Source organism: Phoxinus phoxinus, assembly GCF_949152265.1.
Source record: "Phoxinus phoxinus genome assembly, chromosome: 8".
NCBI classification, from domain to species: domain Eukaryota; kingdom Metazoa; phylum Chordata; class Actinopteri; order Cypriniformes; family Leuciscidae; genus Phoxinus; species Phoxinus phoxinus.
The window spans coordinates 23,255,869-23,277,129 of NC_136883.1; the positions used below are offsets into that span (position 1 = coordinate 23,255,869).

The 21,261-nt window shown below is 37.5% G+C and overlaps 3 protein-coding genes across 5 annotated transcripts; 1 reads left to right on the forward strand and 2 right to left on the reverse strand.

Annotated features, from left to right (window-relative positions):
* Positions 1-582: 582 nt before the first annotated feature.
* On the forward strand, positions 583-6,682 carry syt1b (synaptotagmin Ib). The gene is made up of 9 exons (XM_079620537.1): positions 583-687; positions 1,248-1,429; positions 1,664-1,839; positions 2,369-2,479; positions 2,651-2,818; positions 2,980-3,147; positions 5,911-6,028; positions 6,135-6,268; positions 6,359-6,682. The coding sequence occupies exons 2-9, from the start codon at positions 1,249-1,251 to the stop codon at positions 6,560-6,562; spliced, it is 1,260 nt and encodes a 419-aa protein (XP_079476663.1). The 5' UTR covers positions 583-687; position 1,248; the 3' UTR covers positions 6,563-6,682.
* Positions 6,683-7,202: 520 nt separating this feature from the next.
* Positions 7,203-11,038, reverse strand: tmem253 (transmembrane protein 253). 3 transcript variants are annotated; one of them, XM_079621533.1, is made up of 7 exons: positions 10,660-11,038; positions 10,259-10,423; positions 9,530-9,640; positions 9,334-9,390; positions 7,838-7,945; positions 7,590-7,745; positions 7,203-7,491 (listed from the first exon to the last, which is right to left on the reverse strand). In XM_079621533.1, the coding sequence occupies exons 1-7, from the start codon at positions 10,675-10,677 to the stop codon at positions 7,438-7,440; spliced, it is 669 nt and encodes a 222-aa protein (XP_079477659.1). In that variant the 5' UTR covers positions 10,678-11,038; the 3' UTR covers positions 7,203-7,437. The 3 variants fall into 3 exon arrangements, with proteins under 3 accessions (XP_079477659.1, XP_079477660.1, XP_079477658.1); XM_079621534.1 differs by having other exon boundaries at positions 7,599-7,745; positions 10,259-11,038; XM_079621532.1 differs by having other exon boundaries at positions 10,259-11,038.
* A 717-nt stretch (positions 11,039-11,755) lies between these two features.
* On the reverse strand, positions 11,756-21,254 carry LOC307003305 (cadherin-1). Its single transcript, XM_079621574.1, has 13 exons — positions 21,187-21,254; positions 20,897-21,052; positions 20,637-20,781; positions 20,368-20,534; positions 17,858-17,986; positions 17,482-17,667; positions 16,677-16,921; positions 14,735-14,877; positions 14,063-14,284; positions 13,758-13,976; positions 13,186-13,316; positions 12,941-13,072; positions 11,756-12,764 (listed from the first exon to the last, which is right to left on the reverse strand). Exons 2-12 carry the CDS (start codon positions 21,050-21,052, stop codon positions 12,983-12,985), a joined length of 1,833 nt encoding a protein of 610 aa, XP_079477700.1. The 5' UTR covers positions 21,187-21,254; the 3' UTR covers positions 11,756-12,764; positions 12,941-12,982.
* Positions 21,255-21,261: the final 7 nt, after the last annotated feature.

Below are 21,261 nucleotides of genomic sequence, written 5' to 3' on the forward strand. Positions count from 1 at the left end.
ATATAAACTTCACAATTGCGAATTATAAAGTCTGAACCGCGAGATTTGAACGCGCAACCGCGAGAGAAAAAAAGGCAGAATTGTGAGATAAAAAAAGTAATTAAAATACTTTTTAATTGTTTATTCTTAGCTGAAACAAGCTTCAATAATATAGTATATGTAGCCTACTCACTCAAATATATGTATATATAATTAAATATTCAAGAAATGTTTATCATATGCTGCAATATAGGCTACTGCAATTAAACAACAGTAGCCTATAGGGTATATTTTTGACTATTTGACTGACAGAGTGTGTTGGAAATTATGACATTCTAGGATGGCATTGCAATGACATCTAGACATTTGTATGTCCCACAAAGATTTGGGGAAATAATGCTTAATGTGACCCCTTCTTTTCTACATCCCTGGTTAAAACCTTTGTCATAATGTCCTGGTTCCACCCACTGCTGCACCGCCTGCCAATTGGATGCTTACAGTCATTCTCTCTCTCTCTCATTTTCTCTCTAGCAGTGGTCAGTCAATCATCATAATATTTTCTTTATTTTAAAAGAGACTCACCAAGACGCACAAGACTTCTCTCTCTCCCTCATTATCTCTGTTTTCTGTCTTTAATTTTCAGTTCTTGCTCTACAATAATTCAGATAAACTGCCAGTCCGAGGGCACTCCTCAAATCAGAGCAGCAGGTAAGTGTTCTTCCTCCTCAAATTTAGTGTGTGATTCTTTACGATCCTTAGATTACACTTAATAGTGAACTTCAATGTGCTTATAAGATCATGTTGTGTCCCAGGTTCTGCATGTATTTTTACATAAACTATATAATGCTTTGAATAAATTCTGAATGCCTCTGAGGTTTGCAAATATTAGAAGGATATATTGATGGTTTATTTGTTTGGTGTATATGCATGTTTATTATTATTTGCTCTGCATATTCAGGTATAAGTTTGAGTCAGCAGTGCATCTCAGGGGTATCAGTGTCACTGGCTTTCTGTGTCTCATTTTACTGTAAAGAGAGAGAAAATCAATAAATTCCTACTCAGCATTTCTTAAAATAATCCAAGGTTAAGGAGTGTCATGTCACCTGCTGTGCGCTGAATGTGAACCTGTCTTTGCCTTTACACCTTATAATGAGCTCCCAATTCATCAGCATGATCACTATGCAAATGAAAAAGGTAAGGGAGTTAAAAACTTTATAAAGTCGCTTGCAACTCTTTAGATAATGCAACTCTCTGTTGCTTGGCTTCAGAATGCATGAGGGCGATGCTCTACTGGCTGGTCCTTCCTTATCTCCAGCATCTCCAGCACAGAATGAATCAAAGGTACCTGGACCTACGAGTTCTCCACCCGCTGCTGTTCAGCCTACAACTGCAGAGAGTTTGGCCCATAGCATCAGAAGCAAGTTTCTGAATGAGCTTCATAAAGTCCCATGTGAGTACACAGTCTCTCTCTTAGTCTCAGTCTCTCTCTCTCTCTCTCTCTCTCTCTCTCTCTCTCTCTCTCTCTCTCTCTCTCTCTCTCACACACACACACACACACACACACACACACACACACACACACACACACACACACACACACACACACACACACACACCTTTGTATTTATTGTCATTTCTCTCTGTGTGTGTGTGTGTGTGTGTGTGTGTGTGTGTTGTGTTTCAGTACCATCCTGGGCTTTGGTGGCCTTCGGCTTCCTCGTAGTCCTCATCACATTAAGCTGCTGCCTGTGTTTCTGCAAAAAGATGATATTTAAGAAGAAAAAAGATAAGGGTGGGAAAGAAAAAAATGAAAAGAACACCATCAATATGTCAAGTGTCAAAGAAGAGGGAACAAAACAGGTACAAATGATTAAACAAATTGATAATTAATTTAATTCACATATACAGTATACTGGATCTGACATACAAACACAGTAGCCTATACTGTGCAGAAGTTTTGAATCTGTAAGACTTTACGGGGGGGGGGGGGGGGGGGGGTAATACTTGTATTCACATTCAGTAATACTTGTATTCAGCAAGGACTCATTTTGATTAAATTGATCAAAAATGAGAGGGAAAACCAACAAAATATTTATATTTCAAGCAAATGCTGTTCTTTTGTATTTCCTATCAAAGAATACAAAAAATCACAGTTTCCACAAAAACATTAAGCAAAAACTGTTTTCAACATTGATAATAATAATGAATGTTCTTGAGCAGCAAACAACATATTGTAATGATTTCTGAAGGATCATGTGACTGAAGACTGGAGTAATGCTGCTGAACATTCAGCGTTGACAGGAATACATTTCTTCACAGGAATAAATAACATAAAATATGTTCGAATAGAAAATTGTAATTTTAAATTGTAATAATATTGTATTTACAGGCTCTCCATCACGGTATTGATTCTGACCCCAAAGAGGATCCAGAGTCTAAAGAGGCTACGAAGTTGGGAAAACTTCTCTATACCCTTGACTACAACTTCACTGACAGCGCGGTATGAATACAAATCAGTGACCTGTGTTAATTCAGTCATCGATATCCATATTAATGAGAGAAACTTGCTTAGGCATTGGAATTATAATGTTGGAGTGGAGAACTGTATTTTTAAATAAAAATTATGAATAATAATAACATGAATAAAAGTATGACTTTCTTTCTTGTTCAGTTAATTGTGGGTGTGATTCAGGCAGAAGGTCTTGCTGCTATGGATATGAGTGGCACTTCGGATCCATATGTGAAAGTCTACCTCCTTCCTGACAAGAAGAAAAAGTTTGAGACAAAAGTTCACCGCAAAACACTAGATCCGACTTTTAATGAGCACTTCACCTTTAAGGTACCTCTTAAAATCCACTTACACTGAAAATCCTTCATGGAAGGAATGTTAGAGAGGTCACAGCATACACATTCACAATCACAAATGTGCTGTGGGGACAATAATGCATTTAATTGCATTCAAATAGTATCAGAAACTTATGAGACTCATTCTGTCTGCAGGTTCCATATGCAGAGCTTGGTGGAAAGACGCTGGTCATGACAGTGTATGACTTTGACCGTTTCTCCAAACATGATGCTATTGGGGATGTGAGGGTGCAGATGAATAAAGTGGACTTCAGTTATCTTACAGAGGAATGGAAAGATCTGCAGAAAGCCGAGAAAGAGGAGGTAAGAGTGAAGAAGGGATTCTTGAATACATTTTTTTTCTTCATTCTTGCGTTGGCATTTGAATTGAATAGGCAGCACAGCATGACACAAAACAATTGGTACAACACACGCATGCTTTGCAATAAAACAAATATATTATTAACTTTGATTAGAAAATATTCACAAAATTATATATTATAGCATGTGCATAGCATATCAAAATATACTTTCCATTATATTAATATTTATATAAAAAAATAAATGGAAAGTATAAACTTGAATAATTCGATTAAAAATTAACTAAAATATTCTATATTTACTGTCCAAAAGTGATATCCAGCCTCGGAAAATCTACAGCCTTTATTCATACATTACTAAAAATTTGTTAAAGCGTTTGTAAGCATATTGCGTAGTCGGTGATTGGCGTCTGTCGAACACTGCATAGAATGAAACAAGCTGGTGACGTGTGCTGTAGCAGATTTAGCAGTAATATCACCTTGTAGCCCAAGACTGGTTGCCCACCTGAGCCTGGTCAGTACCTGGATGAGAGACTCCTGAGAAAACCAGGTTGCTGCTGGAAGGGGTGTTAGTGAGGCCAGTAGGGGGCGCTCACCCTGTGGTCTGTGTGGGTCCTAACGCCCCAGTATAGTGACGGGGACACTATACTGTCAAAGAGCACCGTCCTTCGGATGAGACGTTAAACCGAGGTCCTGACTCTCTGTGGTCATTAAAAATCCTGTGTAACCCCGGCATCCTGGCTAAATTTGCCCCTTGTCCTCTGTCCATCATGGCCTCCTAATCATCCCTTACTGATTGGCTTCATTACTGTCTCCTCTCCACCAGTAAGCTGGTGTGTGGTGGGCGTTCTGGCGCAATATGGCTGGCGTCGCATCATCCAGGTGGATGCCGCACATTGGTGGGGGTAGAGGAGATTCCCCCCTTCCACGTAAAACGCTTTGAGTACCCTGAAAAGTGCTATTTAAATGTAACAAATTATGTCTGCGCAAGCAGGGTGCGCGGAGGTATGGCAATACATATGTTGACAGGCAGGTAGGGCAATGGCCTGGACCCAAATTGCACCCTTAAGCACTGTGGTCTTCCAACGAGTCCGCACTTTCCTGACATAACGGCGCTTTGACTGTCGGGAAGAAGTCTGCCGTGGAGCTCGCATCAGTGCGGACTCAACAAAAGTGTGCTTCGAGGGCACATATCGCCCAGAAAAGGGGTGCACACGAGCTCCCTTCTGAGACCTAAAATAACAAAATGGGACACCCTGGGGTCTCATGGACTTATCACATGTATCGAAGGTGGCGAACAGGAAGCCTAAGGTGAATCAGTGCTGCTATAAGGAACCTGCTAAGAGGAGTCGTAGGGAGCCAGTGGAGCTAGGTAGCATAGGCAAAGGATTATGAGATAGACTTCTTTGCAGTGACAGGAAGGGCAGAGAGTTCAGAAACGGCCTCCTTTGGCTGATGGGCAGAGGAGGTGAGAGTGTGATACAGGGTGGGAGCATCATAAACCACACTGACATGGTCCTGGGAGACAAAACTAATCCATTCCTTAATGTTTACAATGGGGTTCGAGCTTGACATCAGCATTGGCACTTTGGGTGGGGCTCCATTCCACAGCATCGATTCGTACTCAATGAGAGTGTGTACCGGAACGGCACAGGGACTGGCTTACACACCTGGAAAGACTCTTTAACAGGCTCGAGGACGAACTTGGCCTCAAGAAGCCTCATGCTCCATGGTGGAAATGATCACAGAGTCACACATCTTGTCAGGCTCTCCAGAGCTTCACCTCCTTGCAGGCCTTCAGCTTTTTATTTGTGGCAGGTTCTGTCATGTGGTCAGTTGGTGGCGTGGTGTGCTGTGGGCAATAGCTTGTCTGGCCCATGGTCTGGACCCTCCTCACTCTCTCCAATGGTGTAGGGGGATCCGCACTGATGTAACACCCACTCGACACACTCTTGGAACGTCCAATGAGAGTCATCTCTGGGCAGGAACGACTTGGCCCGTTGATTCAGACCTGCTTAGAAAAACATGCAGCTTATGCACTCATAATGCACACAAGGAACCAGATCTACAGTAGAAATCTCTGCTTGTGCACTTCGAGGAACAGGATCCAAACTGCTGTTAGATCCATTTTTCAGGTCAGATCTTCTGTCACAAACTGGATGGGGCAAAACCGAAAATAAAGACCGAACCTCTTCCCAAGCAGTAACTTTAATCAAAACAAATTAAAATACTACTCCGGGTATCAGGAAACAAAAACATGGTAAACAGAAGCAACAGAGGGCTAAAATGTGATCAGATAAAATGTGTCAAAGGAAATACCACAGAAAACTGAACTGGGAACAGTGTGAAACTAAACTACTCAAGCAAAACACAAACACAGATCAAATGTGACAGCTGTAGTCAATGCATGCTTTTTCCTGAGCTTTTTGTTTTTCTATGCATAGTTAAATAAAACCTGTAACTGTAGTTTATCTTTTTTTGCTAAATAATTTTGTCAGATAAATACCTTAACCAAGTTTAGTGTTTTGTTCTTCCCTCAAATTTAAAAAATAAATTATTTTTCCTTATATTTTGGTGGTTTAATCGAACTTGTAGGGTCATTAAAAGCATCCCTTATATTTACATCACTTATATATAATGACTTTGGCAAAGTTGCTTATAGTCAGATATTTAGTTTGATTCTTTGGCTGTTGAATTATGCTGAAATATGTTGATTTCAGGATTGAGGAGAGAAATAACAATTGACTTTGTGTTGTTGACTCAACAGCATGAGCGGTTAGGTGATGTTTGCTTGTCTCTGCGCTATGTACCCACTGCTGGAAAGCTGACCGTTGTCGTTCTGGAGGCCAAAAACCTCAAAAAAATGGATGTGGGTGGTCTCTCAGGTGGGTGAAAAAGTGCCCAATTATATAATGACACATTTCAGATCATAGGTCAGAAATATCTTTCCACCTAGTTCACTGATTCTGACATTATATTTCTGTTCTACAGACCCATATGTAAAAATCCACCTGATGCAGAATGGCAAAAGACTGAAGAAAAAGAAAACCACAATTAAGAAAAACACACTAAACCCATATTACAACGAATCATTTAGTTTTGAAGTTCCATCTGAGCATATTCAGGTAGAGTTCTGTTCATCTTAAAATAATTTTAAATGTCTTTTGAGTCTTCAGAAATGGAACACTGATGGTTCTTGTCTTCTCTCTTTATAGAAAGTGCAGGTTGTGGTGACGGCGTTAGACTACGACAAAATTGGGAAGAATGATGCCATTGGAAAGGTTTTCCTTGGACTGAACAGCTCAGGAACAGAGCAGCGCCATTGGTCAGATATGTTAGCCAATCCAAGAAGACCCATCGCCCAATGGCACGCCCTTAAACCTCAAGAAGATGTGGATGCTGAACTGACAAATAAGTGAAGCTGTCTGTGCGTGAGAGCATTTGCATACTTAAATATTCAGCAGTTTGCTTTTATTTGTGAAGTTTGTGTGTATATGTATGCATGTATGTGTATGTGGGTTGAGGTAGATCTACTAAAATCTCATCTCTCTCAGCCACATTAATCATCAGAACCATTCATTTTCAGTATCTTGTGTGCAGATTGTGCAAAGATAAATTAAACTATGTATTAAAGATGTAAAAACTGTATTAAAGACAACATGAAACGGCATTAACAATGCAGCTTCTGTTATAAACATTTCTCTGTTTGAAACACAATACTGGTGAAAAGTATGTTATCACAATATTTGTTGATATATATCTTTTCCCCACATGTGCAAAAAAGTAATTTCAGAAGTGGATAAAGTTATTACATTTTGATTATGCAAATCTCTCTTTTCTCTAGAATGAATTGAAAATTGAAATGAAACTAATGAATTGTGCATAAGACCTGTAACTTCTATTAAGAAAGTAAACTTATGTTCTCTTCACAGAATAGAACAGTATTCCTTTCAGCAATGGCACAACAAACACATCTTAATTAAGACACAATTTAATATAATTGAATATAAATATATATAAATATACAAAACCATTGATGAGTTCCATGTGATCCACACAAATTACATGCATATGTATGTAATGAATTATACAGTACATTAAATAGAACTTATAAATGATATGGAACAATTGGAAGTATGCAGTATATATATATTCAGGTTTTTGCAATATCACTGTTATTTGTAATAGTAAACTGGGTTGCAAATGTGATTTGTTTTTTTATTTATCCTTTTGAAAAAATATAATAAGCCATACATTTGCCTGCATAAGTCTCCTGATTTCACGCACTGACAGTTCAAATGCTGAAATGTTCATTGTCCAGCAGTGGATCTGTATGTTCTTCTTTGTTCTAAGACACACAGGGTCAGATATTGCATTAATCATAAAACAAATAACCATTAATATTGCATTTATAACAGCATATTCTGGAGTTTGAAGACGTTGTACCTGGTGTACCTGCAATACGCTGACGTAGTCCTTTCTGTAGGAGGCGCTGTAGGACTGCATACCTCTCCAAATAAGAAAAAGCGTGTACATGGCTGCAAACATACACTGGAGGATGGACATTACACCACTGCCCTTCAGCACATGCACACCAATGCGCTGAGAGAGAGAGAGAGAGATGAAGAGACATGAACTAATTTCCAGTGGTTTACCAATGGCTTATTAATGTGTCAGTGTCTCTGTATTCACACCTGCTGAGGGGTGGCTTTGTCAAGTTGTGAGGATTTCATAAAGAAGGGGAAAAAAGAACAAAATGCAAACAGCAAGCCGAAGATGTTCAGGCCCATCAGAGTCATGACCTACAACACAGGACATATCTCATATTACTCAAACAAGCAGCCTATATGATGTTACGGTGTTAACATATGACATATCATAATGCTATGATACGTCATATTGCCAAAAGAGAACTGCTTGGGGTTTCGGCCAACCCAACACTCCGTCAACAACTTCTCCATTCAGCCATTCCCAAAGTGGCCCAAAATCACTTTCACGGACCTTTACCTTGACTGATCACTGCTAGTGGAATGACCATTTTCAAGAAACGGCTAAAGACGCATTTTTTCGTCAACACTTGACCCATTAATACTAGCACTTTCTATTATATTTCTATTCCATTTAAAAAACAAAAACCTTGCTAGACTAACTGGGAATAGTCACAACACTTACATATCGTTGCTCTTTTGTTTGTATAACTGCTTCTATTTTTCTCTTCATTTGTAATTCGCTTTGGACAAAAGCGTCTTCTAAATGGTTAAATGTAATTGGTAAATGTAAGAACATACACATACATTTGTCCCAAACTATACAACAAACATTTGATTTGGACATAAATATATGAAAATCATCAGACAACAAAACCTCAAACTGAAATTGAATTTAAAAAAAGAGCACAAACACACTTTCAAGCATTTTATACAAAGACGTTTGTTGAGTTAAAAATGACAAAGCATTAAAGATACACTTGTAGGCAAACAGTATTGTGTCTTGATTAATGAAGTATGCAATATATATTTGGGGTCATTGTAGCTGGTTAAGGTGGAAACTCATTAAAGGATTAGTTCACTTTCAAAAAAATGTTTGCTGATAATTTACTCACCCCGGTGTCATCCAAGATATCCATGTCTTTCTTTCTTCAGTAGAAAAAATGGGAACCATCTATCCCAATGTTCAAATAAGTTTCAAATGTCCGTCTCAATGCAGCTTCAAAGTCTCTACACGATCCCAGTCGAGAAATAAGCTAAACAATCAGTCCTTTTCTAAAAAAAAAAATATATATATATATATATATATAAATATATATATATATGTGTATTTTAACCACAAATACCCGTCTTGTACCATCTCTGAGATGCGCCACGTATTACGTCATCACGTTGGGAAGGTCACGAAAAAAACTGGGAACTTTCTCGACTGGGATCGTGTAGAGAATTTGAAGCTGCATTGAGACGGACATTTGAACCTTCTTTGAACATTGGAAAGAAGGTTCAATTATTTGGTTGCATTGAAGTCCATTGAATGGAGAAAAATCCTAGAATGTTTTCCTCCAAAACCTCAAATTTCAACTGAAGAAAGAAAGGAATGGATATCTTGGGTGACATGGGGGTGAGTAAATTATTAGGATTTGTTTTTTGAAAGTGAACTAATCCTTTAAGGTCATTAAAAAAAAGACATAAAACAAACTTACTTTGAATTTGTTGGGTTTCCTCTGGACGTCAATTGCAAGTGACCCGGTGGCTACATACTAAAAGATAAACATGAATATGATACAGATATTTAAAAAACAACTAATTAGTAACTCTACTCTAGCATGTGATAATTGCTTTGTTCTGATTTTCTGATTGTCAAATTTGGGAACCAGAAATGTTCATTTGAGCACTTACAAACAGACCACACCATACTGGAGCTGTCAAAGATGCAGAACAGCTGAAAGTCAAACAAGTATACGAGAAGGTGGAGAAAATACAGAAGACAGCACTGACGATCTGAACAACCTGAGAGAGAAGAACAGAGAGAGAGAGAGAGAGAGAGAGAGAGAGAGAGAGAGAGAGAGAGAGAGAGAGAGTACAGTATATCACAGTATATACTGTCTAATATTGGTCAAAAATAGCATGCGAAGCAGTAATGATATGCAATAACAAATCTTTCAAATATTAGTATGCCACATTTTGCATGTTTAATTAAGTGAGTGGTGTTCATGGTTATTTTTAAAATCTTTTTGGCAGTCAAGAAAAAGATAAACGATAAATGAAAGATAAATATTGTTGATACAGCTATCATGAAAAATTTAAAGTGTTTATGGTTTAAGTTCCTAACCAAACTGAAAATTAAAGGTGAAGTTGACCTTCAAAAATTGCAAGGGATGCATGTGTGTACTTTGGTTGTATACCACTATTTTGTCAAGTGTTGCAAGTCATCCAAGGAATCTATGTAATACAGAAAAATTAGCATACTATTCACTGTACACGTACTATATATTGCAAAAATGTGGCATGGTAATATGCTTTTTTTTAGATAGTCTAATACTATATTAACATTCAAAGATGAGCATACATGTTTCATGTAATCAGTTTTATTGGGTGTCTATAACAGTTAAACTAGATTTTTGTTACCCCAGACAGAAGGATGCGGGTGTTGACCACTGTCCCAAACCAACGGACCAGTCTATCCTCCACCAGCTTTCCCGTTGTGGAGTCAGCATCTGAAACTGTGCTGGGCAAAGGCTGTTCCTTAAGAAACACCTGATGAAGTCCCTCCTGAAACATGTTCTGCGTCATCTGGGACAAAACAAGTGACATCATGAGAAACAATAGCAGCAAATGGTTTGGCTATGGTGAAATTCCAAAACTGATTTTGAATTATTGTTGTGTAATTATTCGATTGGTCAACATATACATCTAGAGCAGTACAACATAGGATTTACAGTCATGTCTGACAACTGAAAAAATATAAAGTCTATATCTGACTGTTACTGACATACAAGTCATCCCAAATAAAATAATGCATAACTTACCTCCGGAATACCAGGCATTAGATATGAAACAGTCCAAAACAAGTCAACAAACAATGAAGTACACAGAAACACTTCAAGAAGATCCGTCTTCGTCAAATGCAGGGTCAAAGTTCTTTCTCAGAGTTCTTAATGCCCGCCCAATAGGGAGAGTCCTGACTCTGATCTGTGATTAGGCAGGATGTGGTCAAAGGTTGCTTTAGTGTCATAGTTTCTTATTGGTTATTATAAATCTAGTTCCTTCTAGAGCTGCTGTAAAGATAAAACATCTAAGTTACTTTAATTTCCTATTATCACTGTAAAGCTGCTTTGAAACAATCTATATTGTTAAAAGCGCTATATAAATGAAGGTGACTTTATAAAGCGTACATTTTTAGAATTAAAGCAACAACAAAAATGCACACGGTAAAATAATATTCTATAAGTTGCTAAAGCAAATTTGTAATGAGATAAACTATTGTATTAAACAAAAGTAAAATTAAAATGTAAAACTCATTAGCAAAAAAACTAAAAAATAAATAAAGAGCAGGTGCTTGTCTTGTACATTTAGCCAGTTTGTATTCAGCTTCAGTTGAATAACGCAAATATAACATGTCTGCAAACATTTTTCTAATAAAACAACAATATCCTAAACTACAGTAAGGAATGAGAAAAAACATACAGCACGATCCCCCGGTCTTGGATTATTCTTTCTGAATTAACTCTATACTGTAAGAAACACTGCACACAATTATCTCTTTTGGGGTACAACAGCAAGTCACTGATGAAGGATCTAAAGATTTTCAGTAGCAACCTGTGTGTGTTGCATCAATTTTCAATTGTTGTTTAAATGTTATGATTGTGTGGTTTGAAGGGATGTTTGTCTTCATTTCATTCCTCCATTTCAAGGTTTTTAACGTCACAGATGTGAAGCAGTAATATTTGTCCATTGTTTTCCCCTTGATATAACAACACTTTCTGGAATTGTACTGGCCAGACGAAGTCTTTAAACATACGCAACTAAGATTATTCAATAAACTCTGCTCTTTGTATTATCATCACTTCATCTCCAGCGTCTGCTCCTCCCTGGCTTTGTCAGTCAAACTCTTAGGCTGATAGAAGACTGATATCTTCTGGTAGGGATTCGGCATCCGGGATCGAATCTATTACAATATATCTGATATATGACATTGAGATCAATCCGATCTAACATTTTGACACGATCTAACACTGTGGGAGAACCCTCAAAGTTACACCTTTTCTATATAGTATATTAAGGGTACCTTAAAAGTACTTTTGGGGTAGATACGGTATGTGGCGGGTTGAATGAGGACACAGAAAAATGCTCCGTTGTTTCATCCATTAAGCACAAATAAAAGCCTAACAATACTAAATGTTCAGTTGTCTGATATTGTAATTCACAAATTCAAATTTGGCAATAAATTCAATGTAACAATAATAATAATAATATGACCAACAGATTTGTATGAGGCAAGTAATGGTGCTCTAATTATTTAATGTTTTTTATACTGTTTATATGGCAGAGTATATATATATAAAACATTTTTAGTAACAAACTTGAACTTCCATAAACCCTCAGAGTATTGGTCTGTATTCAAACATTCCGGAACGCAAAGTAAAGCTTTCACGTGACTGGAAAGAAAGAGAGGCTTCGCTCTTGTTTGACCATGTGTTTCTCTGAAAACAATACGTGCTCTGGCACGGAGATTGATGTGAAATTGCGCTGCATACTCGATACGCGCTTTGAAGCTTCAGTGTCATATGTAACATCACTACCTCTTGCCAGTGACAAGCTAAAGGTACCATTTTTCTGACAGAATGTATTAACACATTACAGCATATTTGGTTACAGATTTCACATCACACTCTCCTATACATACATAAATATCGAGGACATATCACTCATCTTCTCCTACAGCATACATGTCAGCCAGTCTCCTGAACTGAGGTCCCCAATTCTGCAGATGCTGGAAGTCCTGATCTCCATCGCTGATGGACGACTGCAGAGAGCTGAGAGATCCAGCTTCAGACCCCTCACCCTCATGAGCAAACACCAGCATGGAGTCATACGGCGCCACATAGTGGTCATCATCTGCTGTGCACATATTCTACAGAAACAGGATCCAATATATTACACATGCATTTAACTCGTGATGATGGTGATTCTGTTGTTGACGTGTTCCTGGATCTTTTCTTTTCCATAGTTCCAGGCCCAACAAGTATGTTGAACTTGCAGAAATCATGGTGACTCATGCACATATACACACAAACACTCTATACATACTTCATAAATGAAATGTCCGATATCTTCATTTTCCTCTGGATGTTAGCGATAGAAGGCCGTATGTAAGGCCGGCGGGGCAATATCTGTAGAGGAAATCTCTGGACTCCAGCACAACAGCATCATATCATAGTCCTGTAACAAACACATGTACATACACAACATAAACACGGAGTACAGTAAGGTTTAGCAACAGTATAACGCTTCATTGGATTCATTGAACATTATATGAGGAAGACCATGTGCACCTGGTCCTGTTCGCCGCCTCCTTCCTCATTGTAACAAAAAATATTGTCCCTGTCTTCTTGTTTCTGGCTAAACTGTTCCAATTTTATCCCATGCTTTCTCCTCAGGTAAAGAAACAACAGCAGAAGCAGCACTAAAGAGAAAAGACGAAATATATATATATATTTACATATTATCAGCACTGTTATTAGTAGAGATTCCTAATGCCAGCATCATTATAATAATTATAAAGGTTTCTTGAGCAGCAAATCAGCGTATTAGAATGATTTCTGATGGATCATGTGACACTGATGAGTTATGATGCTGAAAATTCAGCTTTACATCACAGGAATGATTTACATTTCAAATATATTAAAGTACAAAATATTAAAGTTCACAATATTAATGTTTTTACCATATGCTTGATTAAATAAATGCAACCTTGGTGAGCATAAGAGACTTCTGTTTTAAAAAAATGGTAGTTTATAAATAGTACAAATATATATTTAGGAATTAAAATGTCATATTTAGGTTTATAAATCTATATTCACATTTTTCTGGTTTGTAAACCCATATTTATGGGTTGTTTGCTTACCAAGAAAGCCTAAGATAGCTGCTAAAACATAGACGGACAGGGTGGAGATGTTAGCAGCATATACACCGCTGGAGCAGGTCACGTCATCACCTTTACAGTCACACACCTCCACTATGATAGAACTGTCCTGAAATAACATCTTAGAGTCGTACACACGCAACAAAAGGCTGTGTTCGCCAAGAGCCAAACGTCCGCGTGGTCTCAACCACGCCGCACAGCCTGAGAATACCACAGAGAAGAGTGTGAAATATACAATTTATTTATAACAGATTAACAAAACTTAATGTTAGCTGAACCAGTCTTACTGGAGTTGCTCATGATGGTCCAGTTTCTTTGATATTCTTTATGTAGATCTATGATGAATGGTGGGCCGTTTTCTGGTCCATCTGGATCTGTGACGGTCAAACAAATTGGCTTCGGTTCTTTAGAACATATTGGGACTCTGCGCTGCTCCAGCACTGGAGCGTTGTCATTAACATCCAACAGCTTAATCACTAATGTGCCTGTTCCTGTGGCGGGCTCGTCATCTAAAGAAAGAAATACAATGCAACAACTTTTAAGGCTTGAGGCCTTGCCTTGGTCAGAATAATTCATGAAGTGTGTGCAGTTTAAAAAGAGTAGCTCACCAGAAGAGTAAAATTCTGTAATCTGTAACAAGGAGTGTTTAGCAGAAAGTCTACTCTGCTCTTTTCCACACAGTCTTTACTGGTAAGTTACCATTAAATAATTTTTTTGAACATGGACCTTTTTTTTTAAAAAATACCGGTAAATCGGTTCTGGCAATTTCCCAGTATGAGAAGATGTAACATTACCAGTAAATTACCGGTATGATGCTGTGTGTGAACTGGATTACCGGTATAGCAAATACAAGGTCAGAACATGCTGACGTAATAAGTCTGCTTTGGACAAATCATAAAGCTTCATTTTTGGGTGAACTATTCCAAGTCTTTAATCATCTAAATATTTACTTAAATTACCATTGTCATATGCAACTACTAAGACGGTGTACTGATCATCTCTTATGAACAAGGCCTCTCTGTCCAATGAGCTCCTGACTCTGATGAGTCCAGTGTCCTCTGTGATCTCCAGCCAGTTTGCAAAATCATGCAGCAACTTATATCTGACATCAAAACAAAAGCAAAACAATGAGCACGACAGACACAGTGGTGCACATAAAATGGTATTGTTTGCATGTGTACTATAGTAGTACCTTGGAGTTAGGGCTGTCACGATATCAGATTTTTCACTACACGATTATCGTAGCCAAAATACTTCACGATAACGATATATCTCAATATCTATAGAAACCATGCTATCATAAAATAATGCTTGATAGAGACTAAAATGCTAACCATTTTTAGCTTAGCACTAGCGATGGGTTTGTAAAGCTTTGATTCCTTTGCGAATCATTTGTTTTGAAACAGTGGTCAGGAGCACGCATCACAACTGTTCCGCAATGTTCCGCTGTTGGGGGCCGGTCGATCACAGCGAACCCATTAATCACTGATCACCACCATTGTTATGGTTTTTACATGTTCTTGTATCAGTTTTATACATTTGCAGACATGCAATGACATAATGAGGCATTTGTGTAATTAAAAGGAAGGAGTAATAGTTAATACGGTAGTCTCTTATTGGCCTGTTTAGAAATGCCCCTTTAGACAAGTCCTGCAAATTGATAAAATAACACGTTATACAGACACTTCCTATTTATTGGTATTTGATCATTTGTTAATTGCATTTAATAAATAAATACTTTCAATAAAACTTTTGCAATGTGTTTTAAAAGCTGTTTTTATGCATGTTTTGGCAGGAGTTTGGAATAAAGAGTTTTGATCAGCAGGCGTCACCAACGTGTGTTGTTGAGTGGTTCGAAATAGTGAATCATTTTGCGAAGCAATTAGTTTAATTGATTTAAATCTACAAAGGTTAATTTCTTCCATCACTACTTAGTAGTACAGCGTCGAAGTAAAATATATGAGAAAATGACATATTTTCACTCCAAACACCCGTTATAGCGTCAATCAAATGTTTGAAATAACTTCCATCTGAGAATGGTAATGGGCTATCACAGAATGAGGCAGAAATTATATTATTTTATAGTATTCTATACAGTGATAAAGGCTATGTCGATTAGCATTGCATTATAAATATACATTTTCCTTATAAAATATACCTGAGATGGTTTGAAGAACACAGAAAAACAATATGTTGCAATCGTGTGTTAATTCTCTTCACGTTTCATCAGTCAAAACATTTCTTTCTTCTCTATATTCTTCTCCAGCGTCGAGTATGAATGAAACAAATGACATGTGAGACTTGTAACGCTGACTACATGTCTACATGTAGCGCTGTGTACTTTTCATTTTATGGTTTGTGGTTATCGCGATATATTCCAACATAGAAGAATAGTAGAAATGATGATAAATAATAAAGAATTACCGTAATTACATGAATATGTTAATAATTTAATACAATATACATCAAAGTACCATAGTATTACAGTACCATTGGATAACCGTTAAATGGTACCACTACAGTACTTTATTGTAAAAAACTTTTTAGTTGGTTTAGTTGGGTTTTAAAGTACAAAGAAATTATTCAGATTAAAATAATAGAACATACCCAGCAGGCATTTCAATGTTTACTGAATCAACGTCATGTATAAAGGTTAAATCACTGTTGAAATCGGACCAACGTTGATATCAAAAATGTTCAAAGTTGGTTTATAAGTATTCCTGTTAACCTTTTTAAAACCATTAAACATTGTTTTAACGTAGAAACAACAACGGACATTATTACAACTTTGATCAAGGTTGGCCACATGATAAATACGCTAGATAAACACACAAAAATGGGGTTTCATGATATTACACACACATATAAGTGTGCTGTTTTGTGTATGTATGCATGTAAAACCTTATTTTCTGCTCTCTAGCAGTGTCTGGGTCTTTGGCTGTGTATTTCTGGATGGTGCTGCCCACCACAAGGTCCTCATAAACGATGATCCGTTTCTCTGCAGACTCAAAGACAGGTGGCTCGTTTACATCCTGCACAGTGATTGGGACGGTTGCAGTGGAGGTGGGCAAAGGAACAGCAAAAGGAGCCTCGTTCGTTACCACTACCAGCAGAGAGAAATTTTTGGCCTGCTCAAAGTCCAGAGCCTAAAAATATACGGACAAATGGATTTTTATTTTCAGAGGAAAAAAATTATCCCCATCACTGACCCAAGTAGCTTGTAACAGCACACATGCTGGTGGAACAAAATAGTCACAGTGCTATTGTGAAGACAATAAAATACTCAAAAAGTTTGGGGTTAGTGATATTAATTAAGTTTTTTTTCATTATATGTTTTTAAGACTGCATTGATTTGATCAAAAATACAGTAGCAACAGAAATATTTTCATCAATCATCAATGTTGGAAACAGTTGTGCTGCTTGCTTCATATTTTTGTGTGTTTTTCAGGAGTTTTTGATGAATAAAAATATTAATTTCTGTCTAAAAAAAATAAAATAATAATTCTAGCTGACCCTAAACTTTTGAACGGTAGTATGTAAAGTTCAAAAGACCAGCATTTATTTGAAACATACATTTATGGTCACTTTTCAGCAAATGAATGCATCCATGCTATATTAATTTCTTTACTAATTCTTAAACTTTTGAACAGCAGTGTATATATCTGTGTGTTGTGTATATTTTGTTTGTATATGAGTGTATATTCACTTTTGATGTTGTGATAATTCCCACCATCCTGCTGGGGCCGGTGCTGATGTTGAAGAACCCTTCCTCGTTGCCCTTGATGATGGTGAACTTTGCCACTGAGTTTGCAGTTAAAGGCTCGTCTCTATCTGTGACGACCAACCTTGCAACAATTTCCTCAGCCTTATTTTCTTGTACTGTGCTTGCATACTGCCAAAACACACACAAACAGACTGTTTCACAATCAATCAATCAACTTTTATCTATATAGCACAATGAAGGCAACAGTAGTTGGCCATTGTGCTGTACAACAGTATAAATATCTAAAAAAACAAGAAAAGTACTCAATGCCAGATGTTTGGAAAATTAAGCTTGAAGCGAAAACAAACATTGAACTCACCGTTATTTTGCTGAACTTAGGTGCATGATCATTGCTATCAGTGATTATGATGGTGACCATACAGGTGGAAGAAAGACCGTGACCATCCATATCTGCCGCCTCTACATCCAGCGTATACACTGTATGATTCTGTAACAACAGGGATGGACATGAACACATTTGATCAAAAGTGAATTATGTTCTCTTGAACTTGCTATTCATCAAAAAATTATAATCACAGATTCCACAAAAATATTAAGCAGCTCCCGTTTTCAACATTGATAATAATAAGCAATGTTTCTTGAGCACCAAATAAGCATATTAGAATGATTTCTGAAGGATTGTGTGACATTGATCAATACATTACAAATTCTTACCAACCACAAACCGTAGTGTACATTGAGTCTATATCACTGAGCTGTAACTAATTTGCTACCAGTGATCATCATGGTGCTTTTAAATTTGGGTGCACTGGTCATAAATTGTGACTTTACCCACCCAAAAGCACAGTCATTTGCATTGCTAGAAGCACTGACACGAACCTGGGCAAAATTCTGAATTTAAGATTTGGTTCTCTTTCATTTCATGAGTTAGAATGTGAATTAGATTTTAAACTTGCTTATACTTTCGAACAAGTCATTGTCAAGATATCATTCAAAGTTTGTATTGATGGACTTTCCTTTTCAAGTTAAAAATGAAACATTACATAACTTCAGATAATTTAAATTCTACTTGAAATTGCAATTCTGCATTCTGTTTACTGCCTCGATACAAATTCCATTTAAAAAAGCACTGACTGTGATTTCAGTAAAGCCAGAGTTTGGTAATCCGCAGAAACCACCCACCCATAATTCATAGGTAGAGAGACCCTTTTGGTCAAGTGTTATTTTAGTATTATTTACTTACTTCTATTGTATAATATTTGAATTAGCTTTTTTATTATTTTATTATAGAGTTTTTAATTACTGTTTGGTTGTTTCTATTTAGCTTTAATTAATCTTTATTTCAGTTTTAGTATTTTTAGTACTTAAACTAAAAAAAGAAAGAAAGAAAGAAAGAAAATGGGCAACTACCTGAAACAGAATGAGTTTAAAGGTGCTGTATGTAAAACATTTTTTGACTGTACTAAAGCACAAAAATACCATATGTTTGCAGAGATTTAGGAAACATCCTAAGATCACATACTTGTTTCTCCCCGAAAAACAATGTTACAGCCAGTTATTTTACTTTGAAATGTGCGTTCTGTGTCGCAATGTCTGTTTTTGTTTTGTTCTGTGTGATCCCGCCTACTGCCAATTTACCCAATAGTATTTCGACACCACCGGTTGCCAATCGGCGGAAAACACAGCGTATTTTAGCCAGCAAGCAAACTAGGTCAGAGATCGCAGATTCTACCCAATCTAAAAAGCATCCATTTTAAAAACTCTATGTTTAGAGGAATATTAAAACACGGATAAATCAACTCATCAACTTGCAGTGTAAGGCTCGTCACCTTTTATTAATAATTGCGCTTGTTCCTGTTAGAGATGCGCGGTTGGCGGTTACAGCCGCGGACTCCGCAGAACTTTCGGGAGACTAGGGATGTCAGCATTTCTATACTAAAATAATATCGGCATTATAACTATTGATTTTTCATTAGGCTATTTTTGTTGGTGCCCTAGTCGTCACCCTGACATGACATTGCCTATAATGTAAATGACTTGTTATTTTATTCGAGCTTTCTATCTATTTGCTAAAAAATTAAGTGAAATAGGCATTCATTAGTAGTAGGCTAAATAGCAGCATGTTGAAATGATGTGCAAAAATGCATTTTCTATTAGGCTACAATGAAAATATTGTACTGTAGCCTATCAGATAAGGTCAGGTTTGCAGAAGTGCATTTAATTTAGGCTATTTATTTAATTTTGTCCCTGTGCACCGAACGGAGACGGAGTTCACTGCTGATATTCTGAGGTAAGAGCTTTCTAGTCTCGCGGCTGTCATCAGCAGCGTCTTGCATCGCCCAATTAGCGGATGGCGGGCGGTGCGGTTTTGAAAATTGGTCAAAAACGTTGGTTCGGATGGATGGCAGACGGACGATGAGTTTTGTGATGCGGTTGCGGATGAAACAATAGCCCATCCACGCAACTCTAGTTCCTGTTGCATGTCCTCAATCTGGCAACCAGCGTGAGCGTCGAGTCTGAGGAGGAGGGAGAAACAACCCTCTCCAAAATGTTGAATTTGGATCGCAGTGCTCGTTTCAACCACTAGCTATCAATATTACATACTGCACCTTTAAGTTTAAGTTCATCTAATATTGATCTATTATTTAAAGATTTAATTTGGGAATTTTCTTTACTGAGCGTAGGGAACTGACAGGAAGCAAAGTGGAGGCAAGACCAGGAAAGGACCACAAGCTTGGACTCAAACACAGGGTGGCCAAAGCACAATTGCGCTACACAACAAGCTTCTACAACAAAAATGATTTACAATAGCTTTAGTTTTCACAACAACCGGTCTCTACTTGTGCAAAATCACTTTAGTTTTAATACCTCTCTGTCCAAAATGCCCATAGAGGCCAGACTGATGACTCCATTGGTTGGGTCAATGCGGAATGCCCCAAAGTTGGGATCCTGTCTCACCAGTTTGTAACGCACAATGGCGTTTAAGGTTTTGGGGTCATCCAGGTCCTCTGCTGTCACTTGTATGAGAGGCACATCTGTATAAAACATAGTATTTTATGTTATTAATCTTCTAAGAAACAAATGCTTAGTTATTGAAAGATATTTCTGAGACGGATAGAAGGATCTCCACATCCTACTTTGTTTGGCCCTTTCTAGGACCTCTCCCATAAAAGGATTTTGGGTACAGAAGGGTTTGTGGTCATTTTGGTCAAGAACTTTAATGGTGAGTTGAACAGGGGTTTCAGTGTAGTCTTGATCCTCTGCTGAGGCATGAGTCGTGAGCTGCTCAAGTGCACAGACACATAACATACAGCATTTATATACATTAACTACTCTTATAAAGTTACACACTAACTTTGTTATGTTTGAGATCCTTCGATCACTGCAGGTCACTCACAACGTATTCTTCAGTTTCCTCTCTGTCCAGGTTTTTGGTGACCCACAACATGCCTGAATATTTATCCACTTTGAAAAGGCCTTTGGGAGGCTGGTCGGCTCCAGCACCTGTTATTTTATAAATCATTTTCATGGAATCAGCAGCGGTGGACTTCATCTTTAGAGCAAAAGATAGAAGCAAAGAAAAGAACTCTTCTGTTATGAAATGTTCAAATAAAGACAGCGCAAAGAAGACAATAATATGCAAATTAAAAATACAAAGTAAAAAGGACACATAGAAGAGATATACACCTTCACCACTTGCTTTGGGAATGGGCCTCTGTCATTTTCTGAAATGCTGACAGGGGGAATCAACCAATCCCTCTT